This window comes from Carcharhinus amblyrhynchos, chromosome 14 (assembly GCF_965287045.1).
Source record: "Carcharhinus amblyrhynchos chromosome 14, sCarAmb.v2.hapA, whole genome shotgun sequence".
NCBI classification, from domain to species: Eukaryota; Metazoa; Chordata; class Chondrichthyes; order Carcharhiniformes; family Carcharhinidae; genus Carcharhinus; species Carcharhinus amblyrhynchos.
In genome coordinates this window covers 38,314,481-38,341,411 of record NC_137337.1, presented here as the reverse complement: position 1 = coordinate 38,341,411, position 26,931 = coordinate 38,314,481, and the positions used below count along the sequence as shown (strand labels likewise).

Here is a 26,931-nt window from a genome sequence, read left to right as displayed (position 1 = left end):
TAAACAAAGGAATATCTTGAAGTATCCATATATTTTTCAGATCAAAGAAAGGTTTTAAAATTAAAGTTAATTAGTTGAACTCTCTATCTGGGAAATTCCAGCTGTGTCACATTGCTGTGGGCACAGATTGCAGGGAGACAGTCTTTTGTTTTGGGTTTATCTGTGTGATTTCACACACACAGTCAGAAAGAAAAAGCTGTAGTTGTAGCTGGAATCTAGAACCAGCCTTGAAATAATCAGAGAAAGAACTCTGCCAGCAACTGTAGACCACTGAGCAAGTAGGCAGTGCTTTATCGGGGAGCCCACAGTCACAAGATGCTTAAAAAGAATTGGATGGTCACCTGGCTGAATGCCAGTGGAAAGGCCCAAGATATTTCATATCTTGGAGAAGAGTTGAAATACAGATCTGAATCAAAGTTAATTGCTGAGGACACGTCTTGGTTTGGAGGAGTGAAAAATCAATATCCTGCACTGTATATGGAAACACTTGGATAGAATTTAAAACAGAGCAGGAAGTGATCCAGAGATTTTGGGGTTCAATATGTGTTTGTGAAATATAAAGTGTTGTGTTGCTTTGTTTAACACTTTTAGAGTACAAGCATGTTTAAAATGTGGATTCTTGTAGTGTGATTATTTCAATTAATGTCTGGGAGTTCAAATTTCTTTTTAAAAGTTAATGATCTCCCTCATGATCATAACACCAGTTTCTTAGCCATTTATGAAGTTTAATCCCTGAATCCTGTGTTGAGTTTAATTGGTAACCATTTGTCTGGAACTTTGTCAAAAGCATTCTGAAAGTTAAGGTATAACCATCCACAGTCCACTTGAGTTGTCTGTTGCTTAAAGAAATCAAGGAAGCTTAATCAGCCAAGATTATCCACTTCAAAATTCATGTTGCTTGTTGTCAACATTATTATTGTATAAAAGGTCAACTATATTCTTGATAATTCCCAGATTTTACATGGAATGGAAGTAAACTAACGGGTCTGTAAATGCCTTTGTTTTATCACATTTTCAGATCGCATTAGCTTAGCTGGTCCCTCCCAATGTAAAGTTGCTAACTCTAGATATTTTTGGGAGATTTGGAGGGGTGGTGGTGGTCATGGTATTATCACTAGTAATCCAGAGATGCAGGATAATGCTTTGGGGACCCAGGTTTGAACTTCACCATGGTGGATGGTGAAATTTGAATTCAATAAAAATCTAGATTTAAAAGTCTAATGATGACCATTAAATCATTGTTGATTGTAGTAAAAACCTATCTGGTTCACTAATGTCCTTTAGGGAAGGAAACCTGCCATTCTTAACTGTTCTGATCTTCATGTGATTCCAGATCCACAGCAATGTGGTTGACTCTTCTCTCTGAAATAGTCAGTTACTTCAAGGGCTGTTAGGAATGGGTAACACATGCTGACCTAGTCAGCAACACACACGTCCTACAAAATCATTTTTTGAAAAATTAACCCCCTTTCCCAACTACTCGTTCTGTTGAAACAGTCTCATCTACTCCCAATTTTTTTATAACTAATAAACAAAGGGGTTCAAGCAAAATGGGGAGAGGGCGGGAAAGTGGAACTGAGCCACAACAGATCAGCCATGATCTTATTGAATGGCGGGGCAGGCTCGAAGGGCTAGATGGCCTACTCCTGCTCCTATTTCTTATGTTCTTATGTTCTTAAAATTGAAGAAAAAGATCACAATATTTAATGCCCATATGATTTTTCTCCTGAATCACAGAATCATTTTTAACTCTTTGACTTCGCAGGACAATCTTGGAAGTTTGATAAAACTATTCCAGTGTTCCAATGGCTCCCTCATTGTGAGCATTTCACAAACCCCAGTCTCTCTTTCAACCCTCTCATTTTTAAATCCAAGAATTGTTGAATTTCAAAGCACAGAAGTAGACCAGTCTGCCTTTTGTGCCTGTGATTGAGCCATCCATTCAGTCAGTCAGCCCCATTTCCATATCCTTGATACACATATCTTTTCAGAGGAAAAAAGATAATTTTATAAAAACAAAAACAGAAAAATGCAGGAAAATCTCAGCAGATCTGACAGCATTTGTGGAGAGAGAGTAGAGTCAATGTTTCGAGTCAAAGTGATCAGACCTGCTGAGATTTCCCAGCATTTTCAGTTTTTGTTTCAGATTCCAGCATCGGCAGCATTTTGCTTTTTAATCCTAAAGTGCAGAAAGAGGCCATTGGGCCCATTGATTCTGCACTGACTCTCTGACAGGTCATCCTATGCAGGCTCTATCCCTATAACCCACACACATATTGGGACATAAAGGGCCAATTTAGCATACGCGATCAACCAAATGTGCACATCTTTTGTCTGCGGGAGGAAACAGGAGAACCCGGAAAAAAACCATGCAGATGTGGAGGGAATGTGCAAGCTCCACATAGGCAGTCACCCAAGGCCAGAATTGGGAACACGGGTCCCTGAAGTTGTGAGGCAGCAGTGCTAACCACTGTGCCATCTCAATTCGTAATTTATAATAATTTTATTAAAGCAATTGTGTTTTTAATTCCACAACTAGTTATTGCTGGTTGGGCTTGTGTCCCAACAAGCCCAGTGCTGACCTGGAGGCAGTGTCAAGGTGAGTGGGGATCTGGAGCCCACCTGCCAGGAGGAGAGAGGGAATGTGCAGGCTGCCATCCAGTAGAAGATTGGAACATACAATTTCCCAACAAGAATGTAGGAATGTGTTGCCTCCCTGGAAACGAGCGGGAATGTGCAGTCTCCCAGGAGGAGGAGGAATAAGAATGAACAGTCTCCTTCCAGTATGAGGAGGAGGCGTAATGGGAATGTGCAGCCTCCTCTCAGCAGGCGGAGGAATGGGAATGTGCAGCCTCCTCCCAGTAGGAGGAATGGGAATGTGCAGCCTCCTCCCAGTAGGAGGAATGGGAATGTGCAGCCTCCTCCCAGCAGGAAGAATGGGAATGTGCAGCCTCCTCCCAGTAGGAGGAGGAATGGGAATGTGCAGCCTCCTCCCAGTAGGAGGACGAGGAATGGGAATGTGGAGCCTCCTCTCAGCAGGCGGAGCAATGAGAATGTGCAGTCTCCTGCCAACAGGAGGAGGAATGGGAATGTGCAGCCTCCTCCCAGCAGGAGGAATGGGAATGTGCAGCCTCCTCCCAGTAGGAGGAGCAATGGGAATGTGCAGCCTCCTCCCAGTAGGAGAAGGAGGAATGGGAATGTGCAGCCTCCTCCCAGCAGGAGGAATGGGAATGTGCAGCCTCCTCCCAGTAGGAGAAGGAGGAATGGGAATGTGCAGCCTCCTCCCAGTAGGAGGAATGGGAATGTGCAGCCTCCTCCCAGTAGGAGAAGGAGGAATGGGAATGTGCAGCCTCCTCCCAGTAGGAGAAGGAGGAATGGGAATGTGCAGCCTCCTCCCAGTAGGAGAAGGAGGAATGGGAATGTGCAGCCTCCTCCCAGTAGGAGAAGGAGGAATGGGAATGTGCAGCCTCCTCCCAGTAGGAGGAATGGGAATGTGCAGCCTCCTCCCAGTAGGAGGAATGGGAATGTGCAGCCTCCTCCCAGTAGGAGGAGCAATGGGAATGTGCAGCCTCCTCCCAGTAGGAGAAGGAGGAATGGGAATGTGCAGTCTCCTCCCAGTAGGAGAAGGAGGAATGGGAATGTGCAGCCTCCTCCCAGTAGGAGGAATGGGAATGTGCAGCCTCCTCCCAGTAGGAGGAGCAATGGGAATGTGCAGCCTCCTCCCAGCAGGAGGAATGGGAATGTGCAGCCTCCTCCCAGTAGGAGGAGCAATGGGAATGTGCAGCCTCCTCCCAGCAGGAGGAATGGGAATGTGCAGCCTCCTCCCAGTAGGAGGAATGGGAATGTGGAGCCTCCTCCCAGTAGGAGGAGCAATGGGAATGTGCAGCCTCCTCCCAGCAGGAGGAATGGGAATGTGCAGCCTCCTCCCAGTAGGAGGAATGGGAATGTGGAGCCTCCTCCCAGCAGGAGGAATGGGAATGTGCAGCCTCCTCCCAGCAGGAGGAATGGGAATGTGCAGCCTCCTCCCAGTAGGAGAAGGAGGAATGGGAATGTGCAGCCTCCTCCCAGTAGGAGGAATGGGAATGTGCAGCCTCCTCCCAGTAGGAGAAGGAGGAATGGGAATGTGCAGCCTCCTCCCAGTAGGAGGAATGGGAATGTGCAGCCTCCTCCCAGTAGGAGAAGGAGGAATGGGAATGTGCAGCCTCCTCCCAGTAGGAGGATGAGGAATGGGAATGTGCAGCCTCCTCTCAGCAGGAGAAGGAGGAATGGGAATGTGCAGCCTCCTCCCAGTAGGAGAAGGAGGAATGGGAATGTGCAGCCTCCTCCCAGTAGGAGAAGGAGGAATGGGAATGTGCAGCCTCCTCCCAGTAGGAGGAATGGGAATGTGCAGCCTCCTCCCAGTAGGAGGAATGGGAATGTGCAGCCTCCTCCCAGCAGGAGGAATGGGAATGTGCAGCCTCCTCCCAGTAGGAGGAGCAATGGGAATGTGCAGCCTCCTCCCAGCAGGAGGAATGGGAATGTGCAGCCTCCTCCCAGCAGGAGGAATGGGAATGTGCAGCCTCCTCCCAGTAGGAGAAGGAGGAATGGGAATGTGCAGCCTCCTCCCAGTAGGAGGAATGGGAATGTGCAGCCTCCTCCCAGTAGGAGAAGGAGGAATGGGAATGTGCAGCCTCCTCCCAGTAGGAGAAGGAGGAATGGGAATGTGCAGCCTCCTCCCAGCAGGAGGAATGGGAATGTGCAGCCTCCTCCCAGCAGGAGGAATGGGAATGTGCAGCCTCCTCCCAGTAGGAGAAGGAGGAATGGGAATGTGCAGCCTCCTCCCAGTAGGAGGAATGGGAATGTGCAGCCTCCTCCCAGTAGGAGAAGGAGGAATGGGAATGTGCAGCCTCCTCCCAGTAGGAGAAGGAGGAATGGGAATGTGCAGCCTCCTCCCAGTAGGAGGAATGGGAATGTGCAGCCTCCTCCCAGTAGGAGAAGGAGGAATGGGAATGTGCAGCCTCCTCCCAGCAGGAGGATGAGGAATGGGAATGTGCAGCCTCCTTCCAGTAGGAGGATGAGGAATGGGAATGTGGAGCCTCCTCCCAGTAGGAGGATGAGGAATGGGAATGTGCAGCCTCCTCCCAGTAGGAGGATGAGGAATGGGAATGTGCAGCCTCCTCCCAGTAGGAGGAGGAGGAATGGGAATGTGGAGCCTCCTCCCAGTAGGAGGATGAGGAATGGGAATGTGGAGCCTCCTCCCAGTAGGAGGATGAGGAATGGGAATGTGGAGCCTCCTCCCAGTAGGAGGATGAGGAATGGGAATGTGCAGCCTCCTCCCAGTAGGAGAAGGAGGAATGGGAATGTGCAGCCTCCTCCCAGTAGGAGGATGAGGAATGGGAATGTGGAGCCTCCTCCCAGTAGGAGGATGAGGAATGGGAATGTGGAGCCTCCTCCCAGTAGGAGGATGAGGAATGGGAATGTGGAGCCTCCTCCCAGTAGGAGGATGAGGAATGGGAATGTGCAGCCTCCTCCCAGTAGGAGAAGGAGGAATGGGAATGTGCAGCCTCCTCCCAGCAGGACGAATGGGAATGTGCAGCCTCCTCCCAGCAGGAGGAATGGGAATGTGCAGCCTCCTCCCAGTAGGAGGAATGGGAATGTGCAGCCTCCTCCCAGCAGGAGAAGGATGAATGGGAATGTGCAGCCTCCTCCCAGCAGGAGGAATGGGAATGTGCAGCCTCCTCCCAGCAGGAGAAGGATGAATGGGAATGTGCAGCCTCCTCCCAGCAGGGTTGAGGGATTTTCCTGCGGCTGCTCCATCCCCGGACGTCATTCCAATCGGGAAAGGCGGGCGCTAATTGGCTGCTGCTCTGAATCACGAGACTGGGAACAGCTGGAGCCAGGGAAACGGGAGCCGGGATTAGAGAGTGAGGAAAACCGTCAGGAATGGTAAGGAGCGGAGCCGGGGCCGGGGCGGGGACAGGGTCTGGGGTAACGGGGTAACGGGGTGCGGGCAGGGTGAGGGGTGAGGGGCGGGGGCGGTGCCTGGACATGTCCGGGAAAATGGGCGGCAGCCGCCGGCTGGGCCTAAAACCCTCAATTGCGGCTTTATTCTCTCTCTGTCTCGTTTGTATTTTGTTCCCGATTTATTATTAACCCAGACACTCGATTAGAATTGAAGGCGGTATTGCTGAGAGCAGTTTGTACGGTGTTTGTTTATTAATGGCCTCTTGTGTGTGTTCTCCCTCCTCTCCAGAGCTGCCCTGTCAGTTTGTGCGGTGTCGACCAACAGCTGCTGGAAAAGCTGAAAAAATTTCGCTTTCGCAAAGAAACCACCAATGCCGCCCTGATCAGTGAGTGAAACAGACTTTATTCACAGAACCATACAACCCCTACCGTGCACAAGGCCATTCAGCCCATCAGGGGGACACTTACCGTCCAGCCCACCGCCGGAATCAATGGGCAAGGAGCGGATCATGGAAATGTCTGTTGACCTTGGATGGGATTTTATGGTTTTGGGGCGAGCGAGGCTGGAAAATCGTGCTGGTTGAGTCTCACCGACTCTCTGACAGAGCTATCTTAATGAGAAGTCTCACAACACCCGGTTAAAGTCCAACAGGTTTATTTGGTAGCCAACGCTACTAGTTTGCTACCACATAAAACCTGTTGGACTTTAACCTGGTGTTGTGAGACTTCTTACTGTATTTACCCCAGTCTAATGCCCACATCTCCACATCAGAGCTATCTTAACCCAGGACCCCTCCCCTGCCATGTTCCTGTAACCCCACACGTTTACCATGGCTAATCTATTGCATCTACATATCTCAGGACACTAAAAGGTAATCCTTAATCTGCACATCTTGGGACTGTGGGTGGAAACCAGAGCACCTGAAGGAAACCCATGCCGACATAGGGAGAACATGCAAACTCCACATTGACCTAGGTTCAATTCCAAGACTGGAATTGAACTTAGGTCCCTGGAGCTGTGATACAGTAGTGCTAATCACTGCCTGCGTCGTCCAGCCTTGACTAGCCCCTTCCTGTTTAAAAGACTCTCAAATGGAGGCTGGCAGGAGAAATTTGGAGGCCAGGATTTGCTGATAGCAGAGGGAACTGGATAATTGGTGATTGTGCAACGGATATTAAGCAGTCTGTCGCAATCAGTTGAAAAATTTCATGGGATTTTGGAAGTGGTGTGAATGAGGCAGGCAACTGTACAGCTCCTTTAGTCAAACAGCCATGAAGGAAGGATCTCTGATGAAGAGCACAAGAGTCATAAATAACACCGTGGCAAGCAGAGCAGTGAGTTCCATGTGTGAATTGAGGGAAAGGAACAACTGCTTTTAGAAAGAAGCAAGAGACAGAGAGGAAAAGGAAAATCAATACACTTTTCAAAAATTCTCCAGTCATAACACACGTAGAAGTTAATTTTCTTTTTAGCATAGTGAGAATTTGTTAACCAGTAATTAAGATATATCTTTTTGTGGTAAATTTTTCTGTGTATGTAACTCTGGTATGTAACCACAGCTGTTCAGTTCTTTGAGTCGGGGAAGCCAGATGGTGTTTTTGCATCATCTTGAATGACACATCTGGGGCAGCAACTTTTGTATTTTTGTTTAATTGTGCATATGGATAACATTGGAATAGTTTAGGTAAGAGGGTCATTAGATTGCTTCCACTGGTCGGTGCAACATTGAGGGCCGAAGGGGCTGTACTGCGCTGTAATGTTCTATGTTCTACTTGCTGAGATTTACTTTTTGATTTGCACCCATATAACAATGGGTATTAAACTCACCGTTGCTATCAATGCAAAGTCCATTTGTTTTTTGACACAGAATTTGAGTTAATAATTAGTACAGTTTTATTTTCTCCCTACCTCAAAATAAGATGGATCTTTCTGACCAATTATATCACTTGTGGAGACCACTCATCCATATCTCAATCCAATTCAGTGAATGCAATCCGAAAGTCACAAATTGTTTTTAAAAAGCAAACATGCTTTTAAAAGACTGACTTCTGTGACATCCAGGCCTTCCAAAGTCTTGTTAGTGGAAGTTATAATTCTCTGAAGTTCTAGCATTAAGAAATAAAACCTTGTTAAATTTGAGGTTTTGGAGTTACTTTATTGGCATTATTGTGACTTTCGGCTGTCTCAAATCCCTAAATGAAAGACGGATAAACTTCTTTGATTTTGTTTCAATTAAAATTAAAAGTTAAGTAAAGTCAATCGAAGAAAATGTTGAAAATTCAAAATGAGAGCTTTACAATTTTGTGGAAAAGGAGGTTTTGTATTTGAATAAAGTAAAATGTCTGTGATTAGCAATGACATTTTCTCTGCCTTTGATTTTGCTTTCAATTTATGTTTGTTATGTTGCCAGATTTGTTTTTAATGAAAAATTAGCTTTTTCAAATGTTAGTGAATTTTTATTTAATATGATTGATTGAGCTTTTGCTAAAACATCTGACATTAGCCATGTGTCAGGGTCTACAGGATTCTAAATTTAAATCTGCAGCAAAAGGTAAGTGGTAATATTCTCCACCTAATTATTGGTGGGTATTTTGAACTTGACCTGTCTGGTGGGAAAATGTGTTCAGCTTGGCTACCTAACGTACTTTTCAATGAAGTAAAAAGTAGAGATGGGCGGCATGTAAAAAGGGTAGCCTGTCTGATCACATCACTTTCCCACTTGTGTTATAAAGATTTGCCTCTTTCATTTACACAATTCAGACTACTGTGCCTGTGGAGGTGGTAGCTGAGTTGAAATTATTTGTCCTAATCCTGTTGCTGCATCCTTTACTTGCATCTTTTACATTTATCAAATGGTATTGCTGGTCTCTTTTAAAAATCATAACACCTGCATCAATAGCTGCTTGTGGTATGCCATACAATGTTTGAATAATTTGTGTGGTAGAAAATTTTGTACCTTCCTCTTTATTTTTTGATGGTTATCCTAAGTATGTGTCACTTTTTCCCATTGACTGGCAAAAAAACCTTTTTAATAACTTGTTAACTTTTTCATTATTTGGATAAATTAGCTGCTTCACCCTCAAGCTTTCTGCCTATGAAATAAATCTTCTTTTAAGAATTGTTGTTCTTACAACAGAGTTCTTCAGCACTGTATGAAGTATGGCCTAATCAACATTTTGCACAAATTTTAACTTCACCTCTGTTTATATTCAATATAATTTTTTTATATAAAACCAGAATTCTGTATCTTCTTAACAACTCTTTTGACTGCAAATTCACCCACCGTTTAAATCTGCATGCCTAGATTCCCCTCTCGCTCCACTAAAAAAAAAACTTACTATTTAGGATATACTTCTTCCCAAAATGTATTACTTCACGTTTCATTGCATTGCATATGAATGACACCTTGCCTTAAGAGGAAAACAATTACATCTGTCTACCCAGTCATTTAATTTGACATGCCCTGAATTTGATAATGACAAACCTTTATATTATCCTCTTGTGCCTATACCCAAATCAGCAATCACATTATAGTGTCCAGGAGCTGGAACAAAATAGAGTCAAGAATTGGATAAAATAAAGTTAAAGAAGCTTGGATAAAATAACATTTAAAGAATTCGACAGAAGGGAATTGATAAGAGTGCAGCTTTCTGGAGGGATTTTGATATGCAGATTAACTTAGCAACAGGGTAAACAGAGATTTACTTAAGTGAAGTGGATGTGTTAAAACTATAGAAGATGTGAGTTCAAAATGGAGCCATAAGAACGCATATCACACTTGCATTCTGAAAGTTTGACTTCTAAAGTGAGTTGTTTAGCTAGGATGGGGTCAAAATGATACACCAGTAGCAGGGTTAGCTCCAAACTGTAGAAGAACCAATGATGAGCAGCCAAGATCATCGCCATGCCCAGGTGGAAGCAGAAACTCTCCCAAAAGCAAGATTCTATGCTAGAAGCTACTGAATCAGAACAAAGACCTCCCAAAGTTAAGGATACAATAACAGGAGGCAATAGCCTAGTGATATTATCGCTCAACTATTAATCCAGAAACTCAGCTAATGTTCTGGGGACCCAGATTTGAATCTCCCCATAATGGAATTTGCATTCAATAAAAAAAATCTGGAAATTAAGAATCTACTGATAACCATGAAACTATTATTGATTGTCAGGAAAAACCCCAACTGGTTCACTAATGTCCTTTCAAGAAGGAAATCTGCTGCCCTTATCTGGTCTGGCCTACATATGATTCCAGCGCTACAGCAATATGGTTGACTCTCAGGTGCCCTCAGGCATCCAGGGATTAGCAATAAGTGCTGGCCAGCCAGCAACACCCTGAATGAATTTAAAAATAATTATTTGCTGAATTTGGCTCATAGAGTTAAACCGTTTGTCATCAAATTTTAGGACAAAGGCTGTTATCAGATCTTAGGAAAGCAGATTGATATGGAACACGGTTAGTTAAAGAATTTTTGTGCGTGGTACGTGTGTATTTGACTTCCTCATTTGTTTACAACTGGACCATTCCTCCATGGTCTACATATTTTTGCTCATATTATACTGAATTGCAAAATAAGCAATTGAGAACTGGTGTACCAAGTTACCCTTCTGGGTTTTGGGATACCCTCAGGATTTATCAATAGGTCCATAAGGCACACAACTACCCATTCCATTTGAAAAATGTTATTTACCTCTGTTTTTATCACTTTATAAAATTGCATTCCCTTTAATGCCTTATGCCTCAATCTTCAGAAAATAAATAATCTACTTGCCCTTTAGAAATATCAACTGTCCATCTTTGATTTAATGTGTGCTTTTGTTGTTAAAGTAATTTTTCCATTTTGCTCCTTTCCCAAGCAATGATATAACATTTTGGTACTCAGTCCTTTGGCTAGCTTCCCATTTCTGAAGATTTTCAGAATTTTCAGAAATTATAGCAAATACCTTTGCCATCTTTTCACCAGCCACTCCCAGTATTCAGTGACGCATTCCACTTTGGTCAGAGAATTTTGCTCCTCTCAAAAGCATCAACCCTAACAAAAGTTCTAAAGAGGTACCGTTAACCAGTTTTAACATCAGGTTATGAAATAGTGTATTATGCAAAAACGCTGAACTACCTTCAAGACCACTAATTAGTTTACTGTGGCTTGACTTGTGTCCTGCGCATGTAAGGCTATAATCCAGGATGTTCCCATAACAATTCCAATTGTAGAATTGATGCAGTAAGCTATACTGCATTTATATCCAAAATATGAAACAGTAACTCATTCAGTCATTGTCTATTCAGAGGCAGTTGCAGGACATTTTATTAAAAAGGAATGCTAAGATAATGCAAACTTAGTGCTAGATGTGCTACCTAAAACGGTCTCTGAGTAATGCTGGTGGGCTGTGCTCAGAGGATTTCAATGAAGCATTACACATTCCTAATTCTCTAATTCCGGCTTTTTATGCATCGCCAATTATCATTTCTCCATCATTGGTGATTGTGCCATCAGTTGTCTAGGCTGCAAACTCTGGAATTTCCTTCCTACTCCTCTGTCCCCTCTTTCCTCCTTGGAGCTGCTCCATCAAACATGTCTCTGACCAGCTTTTTGGTCATCCAACCTAATATACCCTATGTGGTTCTGTGTCATACTTTGTTTTCCAGCGTTCCTGTGAAGTGCTGTGGGGCATTTCGTTATTTTCATGTGCTACAGAAATGTAAATTGTTGAATTGTCTATTTTCAATGAATATGCTTTAGGGGGAGATGTACAAAGGTAAATTGATAAATGTGAACATTTGAAAAACATTCAGCAAATCTTTGTAAATGTGAACAACATAGTATAAATCAGATACTTGTTACCACGTCTTGCTTTTTAATTATATACTGACCAGGTCTTTCTGCAGTGACTTTGGGGGGGGCCTAATAATATAAGCAAGGTTTAAACTTGGGATAAATAAACATTTGTAATATTCAAATATGAAAACAACTATAGTGGAAAAAAATTAAGCTTGAAAATGCTCTGGCATTTATTTTATACACTAAGGTAGATATATTTTGTACACTGTGCATTAAGCATTCATTTTTGTAACCTAAGTAACTCGTCTACGTTTCCATTATTTATCACGTGACAAACTAATTTGGAGGCCTCTTAATGGAAGAGTAGTAGAAATAAAATTGGTCATTTATAGTACAGATTTTGTTTTGTAATTTCCTATATCTTTCTAGCTTAACCTGAATTTAACAGGCTCATGAAATTGTACTTTCAGAGAAAGCAATTAACATATTATTTTTTGTACAGTGAAAATTGATCAGGAGCAACATATGGTGATTCTGGATGAAGAATATGAGGTTAGCTACTTATTAACTTGCATTTTTAGGCAGGTGGTTCTTTTTCTTTGAAAAAAACATGTTTAATATTTTAACTTTGGGAGGAAACACTGGCCATAATGTAGTTGTTTTGTTGGTTTCACTGCATGTGTGGTCCATTAGGCAGGATTGCCATTCTGCTATGAATCTGACTTAAAGGTGAACCAAATGAAGATGAGCAATCTGACCAAGTCTTCAGCCAGACTTGTACAACTATATGTTAAGATGGGCGAAGACCAATGGCTCTGTATAAATGAGAGCAAGGGGAATTGTAAAATCTGTTTCCAAACTGTCCAAATTGTCTGCGTAGTACAATAGACCAACATATCGCTGGTGAAGTAACTTCTGTTTGTCTTGCCTATGTTATTTAGGATATTTCCCCAGAAGAACTCAAGAATGAACTACCTGAGCATCAACCCAGATATCCTTTATTTGCTTTTCAGTTTTGAGAAATCTTACTTATCCAAATGAATTTTGCAGATAATTTTTACAAAAAATGATACAATTGGAATTATATATTTTAAATGATTTGAGGTATGAAATTTATGTAATAGAAAATGGAATTTGAAGCAGCTCTGGGAGAGAAATATTTGGTAGCCAATTGCTACAAATGCTATTTTTAAGTTGATAATTATTTGGTTTGTTATTCTGTTAGTAATTTCATATGCAATAGTGGCACAAAATATTTTAATAAAAGCACACCAACCTATAAACAGACTCCTGCTGGCCAACCTTTATGAAGCACAGTTGGAACAAAATACATTTTTGTTTGACCAGAGCAGCATCTAAATAGACGAGAGTTTTGTACATTTTTTGACATTTTTTTCTCAATCAGTGGGTGGTGCTGGATTTGATCTTTTTGGAAGGGTGGGGGGAGGGGTGGTGGTGGCAGTCCACTGGTCACAAACCAGAGCGAATAATCAAGGACAGTAAGAGTCAGTAACAGATATGGGGAGGTGGGCAGTGGGTGTAACAGTTGTCGGAAGCCCATTGGGTCAATTCCATGATTCATTCTCATCTCCAGGGAACTTTTCTCATGGAACAGGCTAGAAACCTGATTGGCTTTCTGCTTCATGAGGAAGAGCAGCTAGTTATGCTGATGAAGGTGTCAAGCAGACATAATTTTGCAGCCTTGCCAACCATTTAAAAGCTCTGTCACAGTGTTTTTGAGGATTAAAAGCTAAGGGCTGAATTTTCTCCCTGAAGGTAAAGCCCAATCACCAGGGCTGAAAATGAGAGTTACCCAGTTTGACTGCTGGCAGGATGTTGCATGCTTGTGGCTGTTAGAGGCCCTGGTGGAACAAATGTGAGCAGTTATTGTCACTTGTTATCAAGTGTGCCTTGATAGCACTGTTGTCATTGTTTTCTGTTAATTTGCTGATAATTCTAAATAGGTGGTTAGTTTGCCATATAAAAGTGCATTCTTTTCTGAGCCTATGTATATACTTTAATGTTAAAGTCTATTGGCTAAAATGCATTTCTACAATTCCCTCACTATTCCATTCATTTCACGTTTTCAGCACAACTTGAGATTGAATATTAAATATTTCAGTTAATTATAAACTTCAGATAAAGTTCAAGAATATGAAGTCCAAACCAAGTGAAGTTTAGTGCTATCGTAAATGGGAAGGAACACAAAATGATTTCATCATTTCGCAAGCAGCTAATGTCCAATTGCTTAGCCCGCAGTGTGTGTCATTGCAAGTGGCAAATATAGCTATTGAATTTCAGTAGATTACCATGATTAAATGTAGTTTAATCCAAATCTAATAACTGAAATCAACACCAGAAAGAGTTCACCTAATGCATGCAGCATTTCTGCGATAATTCCTAATGTAGAAGTTTCAACTATCTTGGCAGCATTGCATGTCACCTGATCATGCAAGTATGTGAGAGCTTGACTACGCAGATGTGTGTCTCTGCATGTAAGTGTGTATCCTTATGTTGTGGAAGTTATGTTACTGAACAAATACTATCCTAAACTGAGACTTGGGTGGATTGGCAAATTCTAAGCATGGAAAATATTGGCATATGCCATAGTATCACATGGCTGAGCTTTTTGTACATTTTATGAAATATGATATAATGTGATATCAAACATGTTCCACCATATCACTCCGATCATGGTTGAACAGTTTGCAAAAGTGCGTAGCCCATGATGAAGCATAGTTACAGTCATACTGCAGAAAATTCAAGGCAGAAAATCTAAAATTCTGCATCTGCCTCCAGAATGCTATTCTCAGATTGCTTCCAGTGCCAAACCAAACAGCATAATATTTATCACTCTGTTTTGTAGCATGATTTACATGATGCATAACAAAAAAGGTAAATGGGTTGACTTGGTGTGACAATCTTTGTGGCTAATCACTGGTCTGACCTGGGTAAGCCCTTTAAATTAAAATTTCAACTGGTTTTCCATTTCTAAGATCAGCATGAGAGGGTGGGCAGAAAGTAATGCTGGAGAGATAACTACTGCTCTTCCATCTTCTAACACTAAAAATAATTGTCTAAATCCAGGGATACTGTATGAAACTGGAGTCTGGCATATAGCAGCATCCACTTCTCTCCTCAGACTAGATGGTCAGAAAAGATCTTGCATCGAAGCAAACTGAACCTAAAAGTTAGGTTGGACGTTTATTCCAAGGTGTCAAACTATTCTTTGTGACAGGCAGAATGGCTGCATTGTTTAAAAAGAAATTCCAAAGTATAACTTTATTTGTTGTGCAGATACACTGCTAGTTTATTCAGTGCTGGAGGAAACCATTGTGGAACACCTAGGCTTTGGAGTGGTCCCTTCATGGAGTTCAATCCTGAATCATTCATATGTCACCTTCACATGCCTCATGCAGTCTGTACCAGTTGTCTTTGTCCTTTTGGCCTTAGCACTCAAGTTATACTTCCTGTTTCTCTGTGCATGGTAGGCACATATACCACAGGGTGATACCTGCAGGTGAAATGCTTCAGCCCCACATCACCGGTGAAGACTGGGTGTTCTGCTTTTTACCGCACGACGATGTTCCCTTTGTTATTGTCATTGTGCAGTCCATGCATCCTTGTGAGGGAGCGACACTTTTTTTTTGCTTTGGGTTGAGCGAGGGGTGGTGGTGGCAGCGGAAAATGAGGCTGTGCGCAGGACCCCACTAACTCTAAATCTGCCATTGGTCTATCTGCTATTCTGCCACAGTGTTTGGAAGTGACTTTGCAGATGACCCTGATAATTGGCTTTCATGACGATAAAATGTTTTCTTTCCAGGAGGAGTTGCTAAATACCAATTAGGAATGACTTTCATGGTGCCCCACCCTCCCCCAGAAATTATCATAACCCTGCGATTAATCACCTCAGCATTGACCAGGGAATAACTGTAGGGGCTTTGTTGGTTTGTGAATTGTGGTACCACACCAAGTAATCAAGAACATATTTATAGAATTTTGTGCCTTTAAGCATCCAGTTAAATGTAGACCTTGCAGTTGCTCAGGAAGCTTATATTAACATAGTTCTTTAACCAAAGAAAGACCATAGTAATTACACTGACAGGTGAATCTGTAATTAAAAGAATTGCTGTATCACTTAAAGAAAGGAGTGACACCAATATGTACAAAATGGAAGGTCCACATCTCTTTTGTTATTGGCTAGACTGAGCTGGACAGTATTCAGGGCACTGTAATTGGTTTCCCGTGTCTCGAGACCAGAGATCCCACTAATTACTAGCCTTGGACCTCTACCTGTACCTGTGTGATTGAAACATTAAGGATGATTTTTGTCTTTTTTATCGTTTTGCTATATATTGAGATGGGCTAGAAATGAAATTGCCAGCTAATCCATTTTGTGAACAAAATGTAGCAGGGTAACTGGTTAGCATTGCAAATGCTTCAATGGCTGCTTTCTTGCAAGTTCTTTGATTTGTATTTCAGTAAATTATTATGGCTAAATTGCTTATTTAAACTTAAGGTAAATGTATAGAACTTTTTTCTGTTTGTTTGGATTGATTTGGTGTTAGCCACACATTTAATGTGTTATGCGTGTGCTTTCTCTAATTACCATTCCAAGATAAAGGTATGGAAAGCCATTTGATTCATTTTCAAAAGGCTCACTGACTCGAATGTTGCATTTTTCCTTCAAGCAGAACTTTTTTTTAACTAACCACATTTGTAGTCTACAGCTACAGATATAAACATACTGATGGAAGGATCTCCTATCCACTGTGCTTTATATTCTTTAGTCCTTGTGGTAAGTGGTCAATTTCTAAAGTTCATCGTTTACTTTTTTGTCTGTGCAAAATCTTTTGTCTTAATGTGTGGGTTTCCCGTTTGTTCCCTCTTCAAACTTTATTGAATTTTTTTTTCTTGTAGATGGCTTTTTTAATCTCTGAAGAATAATTTTAAGGTATTTTTGGATACGTTAAAATGTTGCTTTGGATGTTTGTTTTCTGGTGATAGCACTAAGTCCTGAAGTAGGATGTGCCTTAATCTTATCACCACTTAAAACCAAAGCTATTACTTTGTTGGAGTACTGTGTACAATTTTGGCCTCGTTACTTGAGGCTCTGGAGGGGATGCAAGGAGATTCACTAAGTTGGTTCTGGAGTTGAGAGGGTTGGCTTCTGAGGAGAGACTGAGTAGACTGGGACTATACTCATTGGAATTCCGAAGAAAGAGGGGAGATTTTATAGAAACATAGAAGATTATGAAGGGAATAGATAAGAAAGAAGCAGGGAGGTTATTTTCACTGGCAGACGAAACTAGAACTAGGGGCATGGCCTCAAAATAAGGGGGAGCAGATTTTGAACTGAGTTGAGGAGAAACTTCTCCATCCAAAGCGTTGTGAATCTGTGGAATTCCCTGCCCAATGAAGCATTTGAGCCTACCTCATCAAATGTTTTTAAGGCAAGGATACAGAAATTTTTGAAAAGTAAAGAAATTAAGGATTATGGTGAGTGGGCAAGTAAGTGGAGCTGGGTCCACGAAAAGATCAGTCATGATCTTATTGAATGGTGGAGCAGACTCGAGGGCCCAGTTGGCCGACTCCTGCTCCTGGTTCTTATGCTCTTGTGTTTGTCCCTTGTTTCTATATAAATCTATCACAGAAGTCACTTAACGTTTTTGAGAATTCGGAATACAACATGCTGAAATGTATTTACATAAATGTTAGTCTTACTAGTGATTAGGATGAAAGGATTGCTGCACCTGTAGTATGTGTTCCTACAAGTAAAATAATGTTCCATTGCCATTAAAGTCATAATTATCCTAATGGATGAAACTCTGTGTTGCACAAGCTATTGCTTCTCAAATTGTTGGTTTGAAATTTTTTGTTCCCATGGGATGTGAGGTTCACTGGCAAGCCCAGCATTTGCCTATCCCCAGTTGTCCTTGGGAAGCGAAAGCATTCCAGGTTTTTGACCTAGCAGCAGTGAAGGAATAGTATCAAGTTGGGATGAGTGTGTTGGAGTTGAACTTGCAGGTGGCAGTGTTCTTGCATATGTGTGCTGTCCTTGACCTTTTAGGTGACAGAGGTCATAAGTTTGGAAGGTGCTGTTGAAGGAGGCTTGTGTTGTAATTTAAATGCAATGCACATATTATCATGTACAGTTTTTATCCTTCTCTGAAAGTTGTCTAAATTGGATTGGAAATACTGCAACAAAAGATGCAGGACCCAGACAAGACCAATTCCTAATTGGTGGGATGATCCCTGGGATGATCTGTGAAGAATTGCTGATTACCAAACCCTTTCTAAGTAGTAATAAATGCATGTAATTCAGTAGTTCTTGTGGTCATTTCTTACACATGGTGCTTTTTATCTTCCACAAACTGAATGCAGTCCACGTGCTGTGGGTCAACCCACAGCACATGTTCTACAGCAATTCAAGAAGGCATCTCACTCCCACCTTCTCAGGGGAAACTAGGGATGGGCAATAGATGCTGGCCAGTCAGCGAATTCCATGACCAACAAAATTTTTTTTAAAAACAACGTACTTGTTTCCACTTAATGAGAATTGAACTCCCATCCTTGCAGTGAGTAGAAGCCATAGCAAAACTATTTCATTGATGTTAGTGTCAGTATTTGGTGATTTAGCTAATCAGATTTATTTCTGATGCAATTTATTTTGATAAGATCAGTTAGTTATAGTTTATAATGGCTTCCTGTGGATTTTTATTTTAGGTTGCAAGCCTGAACAGCAGATGATTTATGCTGGTAGCAAAATTGGGTTGGTGGATGTAGCAGAATTTACCAAGGTGAGTGTTTGTTTTAAACAGAGCCTATATATACATCATCATTTTACAATCCAATAACTATAAGCTGCCTTTTTTAATCTTGGTTTCCACATTAAAGTGACTATTTGGGTGGTGAAGTGGTGGGTTGAGGGGGTAGGGAATAATTGGGTGAAGATTAAAACAAGTCCTCTTTGCTGAAGGAAGTGATTCCAGTCCTTCAGTGTAACTCCCTTCCAAGGTCTTTGCAGTCTGTCTTTGATTTTAAAAAGGTATTCAAATCCTTGTTTTTAACCAAGACCTTTTCCGAATTCACTGAGTTCACTTCTATGTAAAGGACTTTAAAATATCTAGTCCAGCCACCTGCCTGTGCCACCAACTGAAGAACAGTATGGAAATACAAAATTTTTCTTACAATCTCTCGTTTGGCAGGTTTGGACAGTTATCTGAGAATGGAAGTTAAGCAACTTAACTCAATGACTCTGGATAAATGTACTCTATGGTGTAGCTGTGGTGTATAAGAAATCCTGGGTTCACTTCATTGACTGAGACTAGATAAGGAGATCCCTTAATGAACCTGACCTTTAATTCATTGGGCTAGGAAATAGAAAACACAGCTTATGAATTTTTTTGCATATTGCTTAATTCTAGTCAAGGTGGGTGAATCCATGAGAAACTATTGCGTTCATATTTACTGTTTTCTTAAGTCTGTAATGTAGAGAACGGGAGCAATGGTATTATTTTTAAGGTCTCAAATAACTTGAATATTCTATTTTTCAGTGGAAACAGAATTGCTTTTATATTGCACTGTTATGTTTAATTTGCTTTGCAGTAGGATCTTGGAATACTGAAAGTCAATTTAATGAACTCCTTGGCAGCCTATACTCTCCCTTGATTGTTACTACTTGAACAGGATTTCATTCTCATAGTTTTCATCTTTTGTTCTTGTATACACTGCTCTGTGGATTACAAGAGGAAGAGATAAATTGACCTTTATCTGAGACAAGTGGAGCTTAGGCATGAAGGATGAATTAGGGCAGAAGAGCTACAGCTGATCAAGATGATGCAGAGGCTACTGTGTCAAAATGGAAGCAGAACTACTGCAAAGTGGAAGGAGGGTACGGTACTGTTACCTCACGGTGTGCATGTGTGCTGAGAAAGCAAGCTCAATGTAGTAGTGTGCTTTACACATGAAGAGAAGGGACTTGTCCTTAAATGTTCTATCCTAGAGGATTTCAACAGCCTGTTCAAGTTGGCTGGAAACAAAACAGCTGCCCAATCAAGGCATATTATCTAAATTCAGCATGGAATTCTGTTTAAAAAAAATCCCTAAAAAAAACTATTTTTCAAACAACCATAACATTATGTATTCTGGATTAGCATATAGTATAATAGGTTGAGCAAGATACTTGGTGCATGTGCAAGTGTGGTATAGCAAAGACCATCTCCATACCACGTACTTCTATGTAACAGCACTTAAGTTTCTGTTGGTGTCTTGGAAAACACATCAGGTGCTTCATTCATTAGAAGCTTAACTTCAACTATTCTGGTCTGTCTACTCTAAATCTTGGATAATTGTCCAGTTGGTCAAAATGGACAGTGAATATCTTCATCACTTGTGCTTGTTTTGTTGAAATTTATAGAACAGTATGTGCGATGCAAGTGCCAGCTGCCATTCTTGACTTTGGGAATGGAAGCAAACTGTAAAACAAAATGAGGAATCAACATAGGGCAAAATGCCTATGGGTGCTTCCTGCACTTGTTGAGTTAAAATCCATAGTGGCATAAGTATAGATTAATTCAAAGCTGCAAGCACTTCCTGATGCAAAGCGTTAGATGAAGGCTGAAGAGTACATTCATTTCTAAGTAGCTGTTGAAACTGCTGGTCAGGTGTGATCGATATAAATTGAAAAGTGCTCTTGGATATAATCTGATTTTGCCCAGGTTTCTAAATGGTTCAACCAACCTTAAGTATGTGAAACAATTTTTGTACCTGAGCCATTGGCATCTTCCATGTTCCAGTGAAGGATGCCCAACTATAATTGAGATTCTGTCTGCTTTTGCTTCCTCAAAGTCTGGGGACATTGCTGCTGAAGTTTAAAGTATAATGCAGTTTCAGAACTCGCATTATTCAGTAAGATTTTAATTTCTCTAGACCAGTTTTTCCTGAATGAAATACATTTCTGTAGCTAAACAGACACTAATGTTGTCTTTGCTCATTAAATGATAGTTTGCTTTGCTATTGGGCTCCCTCACTTATCAATAATTCAAACTTAATTTGTTGCAATTCAGAGATGAAGAAGGAATTGGATTAGTGATTAAGCATGTATTTTTCTTTCAGGTGTTTGAAATTAGGAATACCGAAGACTTTAGTGAAGAATGGCTCTGCAAAAAATTGGGATTTTTCCGTTAGAGGATGTGGCTGACTTGTGTTTTGCTTTGTATGGATTAATAACACAAGCTTGAACTTTAATATGTACTTCACATAAACTGGAAAATTAAGTGATTTTTATACATTGTGTTTCCGGCTTAATGGGTTTACTCACTGTAAAAATGTTGAATGCAGTTTTGAGAAAATTATCTCTTAAACATCTAATCTTTTTTGCTTTTTTGTGTGTCAAAAAAAAAGCAAGCCAGGTTCTGCGGAGGCATTTGGAAAGAGCAGTGCTTTGACCCCTGATTCAAGCACAGGGCATCAAAATTTCTCTTAGTTGGTTAAAGATCATTAATATTTGGCCGTAAGCCCCAGTTTGATATTTAACATTACTTTTCTATTTGCTCTTGAGTAGGAAAACCCAATTAAATGGTGGATGATTATTCTTGAGTTAATTTTGAAGGGGGTCTTTTGCCTACTGAAAGTAATCCAAATTTTTCTGCTGTTGCTTTAACACTGAAGAATGCGACCCTTTTGCCCTGGCACAATTTTGTATATATCCTATCATTTTTGTCTTGGGAATTTATTTTGATTCTTTGCTTAACTTTGCATGCCAATTCACACTAGCTGGTTTTCAATGTCCTTTCACAAAGGTCAGTGAACATTTGAGAAGCCCAATTTATCTGTATAGTATTTACATAAATTGACCAAATCATAATAGCATTTGTTGATCATATTTTATTTTTTGGTTAGGTTTAATTTAGAGTGCTGTTAAGGAATTTTGCTGGAAAATAAAAGGTCCCTTCAGAATATGGGTTTAATTCTGGAACGTATAATTGAAAATGTGAAGTGTGTTCTGGTTATCCTAGACTAAGATGCATGCTGCCAGGAATAAAAATAAACATTTTTAACCTTAAATAGTTTGGGCTACTTTTTTTGCACTTATTCAGATCGTTCATATTGCAGATTTCCAATCCCCTGCTCTTTGTTGAATTTTTAAACTTGTTTTCTTCCTTGAGTAATTTTAAATATTCTGTTCCCTATTAATATTCGTATAAACTACCCTGTAAAGCCAAATCATAGTTGCCAGAAGAAAGATCCTGATTTCTGAATGTCTATTTAATTGTTGAATCAGATGAACTATAACTTGTTGAATATTTTCAAAATTTGTCCCTCCTGTATCGAGGAGAGCAAATGGTCTACTATCGAACCACTTACAATAACAGTGTCGGTATCATTGAAATGTACTTGTTTCCTTTCGTCGTTTCTCCCCCCCCCCCTCCGCCCGCCATGTCCTAACTTTCTTTATGGTGGTATAGGTCAGCCTTGAAACAAACCTGTTTCTTATTACTATGTCTTCAAATTCATCCACTTCCACCACTAGGAATTCTTCCAAAATTAATCTGGATTTTAATTGGAAACCAAAAATCCAAATAATATGTTGATTTGAATAGGCTAGACGCCACCAAATAGATATTTAAGTATGTAAAGTTGAAATGCCATTTGTTACATATGGTATAAATTTTAATGTTTTCAGTGCTTGGAGTTAGATATGGAATAAGTATTTGAAATGTTGCAGTATTGCAATAGAGTTTGTCATAATGCTTGTTACATTCTTCCCAAGGAAGATGTGAATAATATTTCATTTATTAAATGGTTAAACTATTTAGAGACTATTTTGTTCATATTAATTTATATGCATCTAAACATGTACAAAAATATCTTTTGTGCAGTGGTCTATTTTAATGTTCTATTTTTCTAACTTGCATTCCAAAATGACTGCAGTTGAAAAATTAGCATGCTAATTTGTTTTAATAAATTGTTAGTTTAACACCTGCATTTTCTCAATCTGCTTTCTGCTGAAAATTGTAAGATTTTTCAAATTCTGTAGAAAGGCTGTATTTTGTCAGTTGCATGCTAAACCCTCACCATTTGGAGGCAACTTGCAATATGTTATGCAAGATGGAGCTGTTTTCTACAGCTGTTAAAACCAAAAGTATTAATAAACATGTCTGCAGTATTGCCTTGGCCTTTATAATGCATTAGAGTTACAGTTGAGGTAAGCTTTAAGCTTTAATGATTTCAATAAGCCCTCATCCACATTTTTGTCACATCTAAGCTTGACTATGCTAATGCAGTGCTGGCCAGCATCCCACCTTACGTAGGATACAGAAATCTCTTCACCTCGCTCCTCTAAGTCTTGCTTTTGGTCACCAATCCTAATATCATCTTGTGTGGCTCAGTGGGTGGAATCTTGTGCCCTCCCCTTGGTGAGTGTGGTTATGAGAGTTCTTTAAAAAATATCTGGATGAGCACTTGGCACACTATAACATTCAAGGCTATGGGCCAAGTGCTAATAAATGGGATTGGGGGTGGGGGCAGTTGTCTCATGTCAGTGCAGACTTGATGGGCCAAAAGGCCTCTTCTGCGCTGTAGAATTTTATGACACTTCAGGTGGGGACTCTACCATATTGTTCCGACCTTGACTAAGTCAGGATGAGAAGGTCTATGGGTGACCTTTCTGCCTGCTGCCAGTTGAGGGTATTAATTCCCATCTCTGGGTCTAATCCTGCTGTATTAACCAATAGCAAGCAAGAGGGTGGGCTAGCGTTGTGGGAATAACCAGCAAATGCATGTGTGCAAGGTTGATTGGCTCTTGGGAGAGAAGTGTATGTTGTTCAAAGGCATTTGGTGCTCTTTTGAGGAACTGGTATTGGGAGGGGTTGACTCTGAGCTATCCCCCTCCCCTGACAGCCAACCCCTTTCCTCTTTTGCTCATCTGTGCTGATTCACTTGGAAATCCAAGGCTTTGTGGTGTTGTTGTACCTGTAACAGCCACCACCACTTCCTGATGATACTGCTGAATGCAGACTGGTAATTTTGACGAGTTCCTATGTTCCCTGATTGCAGGGCAAGGTCTGCCACTGGCTCGAGAAGTGTCTGAGCGGGCTATAATGGAGTACGGTTAACTGAAAAGAGAAAAAACTATCTCCACAAGTTTCTGCTCAGTCAAATTTTATTTGATAACTTACGAAGCATTGTGGGATGTTTAAAAGTGCTATATAAAGAATAGTTCTTGTAAACTGGACTACAACTGCACAAAAGTCATTTGGTAGTACAGAGGACTGCAGACACTTTTAGTCATCTGAACAGTTCATAAGAATACTAATAGTGAAGGCAATAACAAGTGAATGAGAAGAGAATGGCTGATTGGTATAGGAGCTGCAATGGAGACATACAGGGGACAGTTAATTGCCAATCCTTTGCATTCAAACCTGGCAAGTTAGCTTTGATCAAGGGTGGAGAATGGTTATATTTGCCACTTGCAATTAGCTGAATGGAGATGTTGCTTGATTTGATCCACCAGTGTTGGAATGTATGGCCTACATACTTGGCATCGGGGTGGCACAGTAGTTAGCACTGTTACCTGACAGTGCCAGGCACATGGGTTTGATTCTTGGCTCGAGTCACTGTGTGGAGTTTGCATGTTCTCGCTGTGTCTGCGTGCGTTTCCTCCAGGTGCTCCGATTTCCTCCCACAGTCCGAAAGATGCATTGGTCATGCTAAATTCTCCCTTGGTGTACCCGAATGGGTGCCGGAGTGTGCCAACTAGGGGATTGTCACAGTAACTTCATTGCAGTGTTCATGTAAGCCTACTTGTGACACTCATGAATAAATGAATCACACTGGCACTGAAAGTTGTGTCCCATATTTCTCATTTCTGTGATAAACAGACTGTCTTTTTGGCTCGATAGCAGCATCCCATTCTTGGTGAATACCACTTGTGTTGCTACTGCATAATAACAATGTGAAGCAGCCAGCTTCACTGTTGGTCAAATTTTTGAGACATGTCTACCATTCCAGGCAAATCTGAGGTAGAGTGGGCAATTTTTTGGGCTGCAAATGGTGGTCTTCGACACGTCCATGAATATGCACAATATAAGGTAAGCAATGATCTGATGAGGGTTGCCATTATCCCACAGGATGATTTTGATCACATTTTGGCATCAAGTTTGCATGGTGAGCAAATGGCTCAGGCTCTGCTCATGATGTTGCAGAAAAGATCAATCTTCTAGAGCGTGGAAGTGCTGGAATCCCAACATGTATATTGACCAATGAAGGTAGGCTTGAGATAGATAGTTTTAGAGAATGTGTTGCCAAATTTCTCAGCTGGCATGTTGTGGAAAGGGGAGTTCATTTGACTTCCATTTCAAAGTTGAATTTGAGAACTGGAGTCCATTAAAATGCATAAGGCAGTTCTTGTATACAAATTTATTGGAAAAATGCAAGCAGTAGCAGGTTGAGGGTCATTCCATGGAAGATCAGTTTCTTGTGGAAACTGACAAAGATATTTGTAATAGCTGGGCCTTGAAGGGATCCCATGGCAGCAACATCTATTTGGGCATAAATTATATCATTAAAATGGAACTCGACTGCACTAGTTGCTAAGTTTGTAAGTTCAATAAATACAGATTCAGGCAATGGTGATGCATCTAAATTGCTGTGGTATAATAATGTGGCACAAATCTCTACATTTTTCTTGAGTGGTACATTGGTAAATAAGCTAACAATGTTGAATGAGCATATGGTCAATAGCTATTTGCAAGTTCCATATGGACTGGCAGATTGTATTGAACAGCACATCCCTTTTAGCTGTTTGCAACAGGCAAAGAATAGATTGTGTCTAGACAGATCATGCTTCTGAAACTCAAAACATATGTCTAAGATTAGATGTGATTCTGCAATTGGACAACACTTGCAAAGCAATCCTGACTGTGCTCAGAATTATGTGAAAAACCAATTTAAGATTATCAGTTGGGCTTGCAGTATGGCTCACTTATGCATGCTAGAACCTACATACATTTACACACAGCCCTGTCCTTTGCAAACAGAAGGAGCTTATCCATGTATTTTAGTGGAACAAAAGCTCAGACAGCCATTCCGTGGTTCATTCCCCATGGCAATGCCTTGTCCAATCAGAGTCAACCTGCCTGGTTTAAATTGGAACCAAAAAAAGCAGTTAACTGTCCCCTGGTGCATTATCCATGATAATGCCACTACAAATCAGGGTCCACTGCCAACCAAACAGCACTCTCCTCTTGTCATGAACCTGGTGATACCTTTCAGGACCTTCCTTTTCTCCAACAACATTCAATTTAATAGATTCATAAGTAAAGGCCAGCTTATATTTACCACACTGTAAATGATTGAAGAGTTATTCCAGGGAATGTCTCTTCCTGGTTTAGCAAAGATGTAGTTTTAATTGTCTCCATAAATGTTTCTGCACTCTTCTGGTCTGCTAGCTAGAACTGGCTTATAAGCTGCTAGATGGAAACTGCCTTCCTACTTCCATGAAAAGGTTGTCAATTATATTATTGTTTCCCTTTGTTCTATCTGTGTATTGGCTGTCTGTCATCTCATCTTCTGTAGTTCTAAAAGATTAACATATTTATGCCTTCCCTGGATAGTGCAATTGTTTACTCAAAGTGTTTCCTATTAGCAGAATGATGTATTGTTCTGGCCCATCTACATTGTTCTTGTTATTGGAATTCATATCCCTTTGAAATGCTGGTGGCTTTTAACCTGCTGGCACATTCGTGATACTACTGTTGCAGTGTAAATTGTTGTTTTTGTGAAGTGTCCTGATCAGTGCAAGGTGAAAAACTTTGACAGCATGTCTCTATTTTCAATGATGCACAAATGTTATGACAAGCCATTTACTTTTAGGATTAGAACAGCAGGGATGTCTTGCTGCAGTTATACAGGGCCTTGGTGAGGCCATATCTGGAATATTGTGTGTAGTTTTGGTCTCCTTATCTGAGAAAGGATGTTCTTGCTATGGGAGGGAGTGCAGCAAAGATTCACCAGACCGATGCCTGAGATGGCGGGACTGGAGTATAGGGAGAGATTGAGTCGGTTAGGATTATATTCACAGGAGTTTAGAAGTATGAAGGGGAATCTCATAGAAACCTATAACATTATAATGGAACTAGACAGGGTAGTTGCAGGAAGGATGTTGCAGATGACAGAAATCTAAAACATGGCGTCACAGTCTGGGGA

At 40.9% G+C, this 26,931-nt stretch overlaps 1 protein-coding gene and 1 pseudogene across 1 annotated transcript; one reads left to right on the top strand and one right to left on the bottom strand.

The window, feature by feature from the left end:
• The first annotated feature begins 5,757 nt into the window (after positions 1–5,757).
• Positions 5,758–22,891, top strand: LOC145352612 (glia maturation factor beta-like). Its single transcript, XM_080202725.1, has 7 exons — positions 5,758–5,925; positions 6,233–6,329; positions 12,224–12,273; positions 12,663–12,714; positions 16,439–16,519; positions 18,448–18,521; positions 20,839–22,891. Exons 1-7 carry the CDS (start codon positions 5,923–5,925, stop codon positions 20,908–20,910), a joined length of 429 nt encoding a protein of 142 aa, XP_080058851.1. The 5' UTR covers positions 5,758–5,922; the 3' UTR covers positions 20,911–22,891.
• LOC145352613 (large ribosomal subunit protein eL37-like) lies at positions 12,723–16,432 on the bottom strand (annotated as a pseudogene).
• Positions 22,892–26,931: the final 4,040 nt, after the last annotated feature.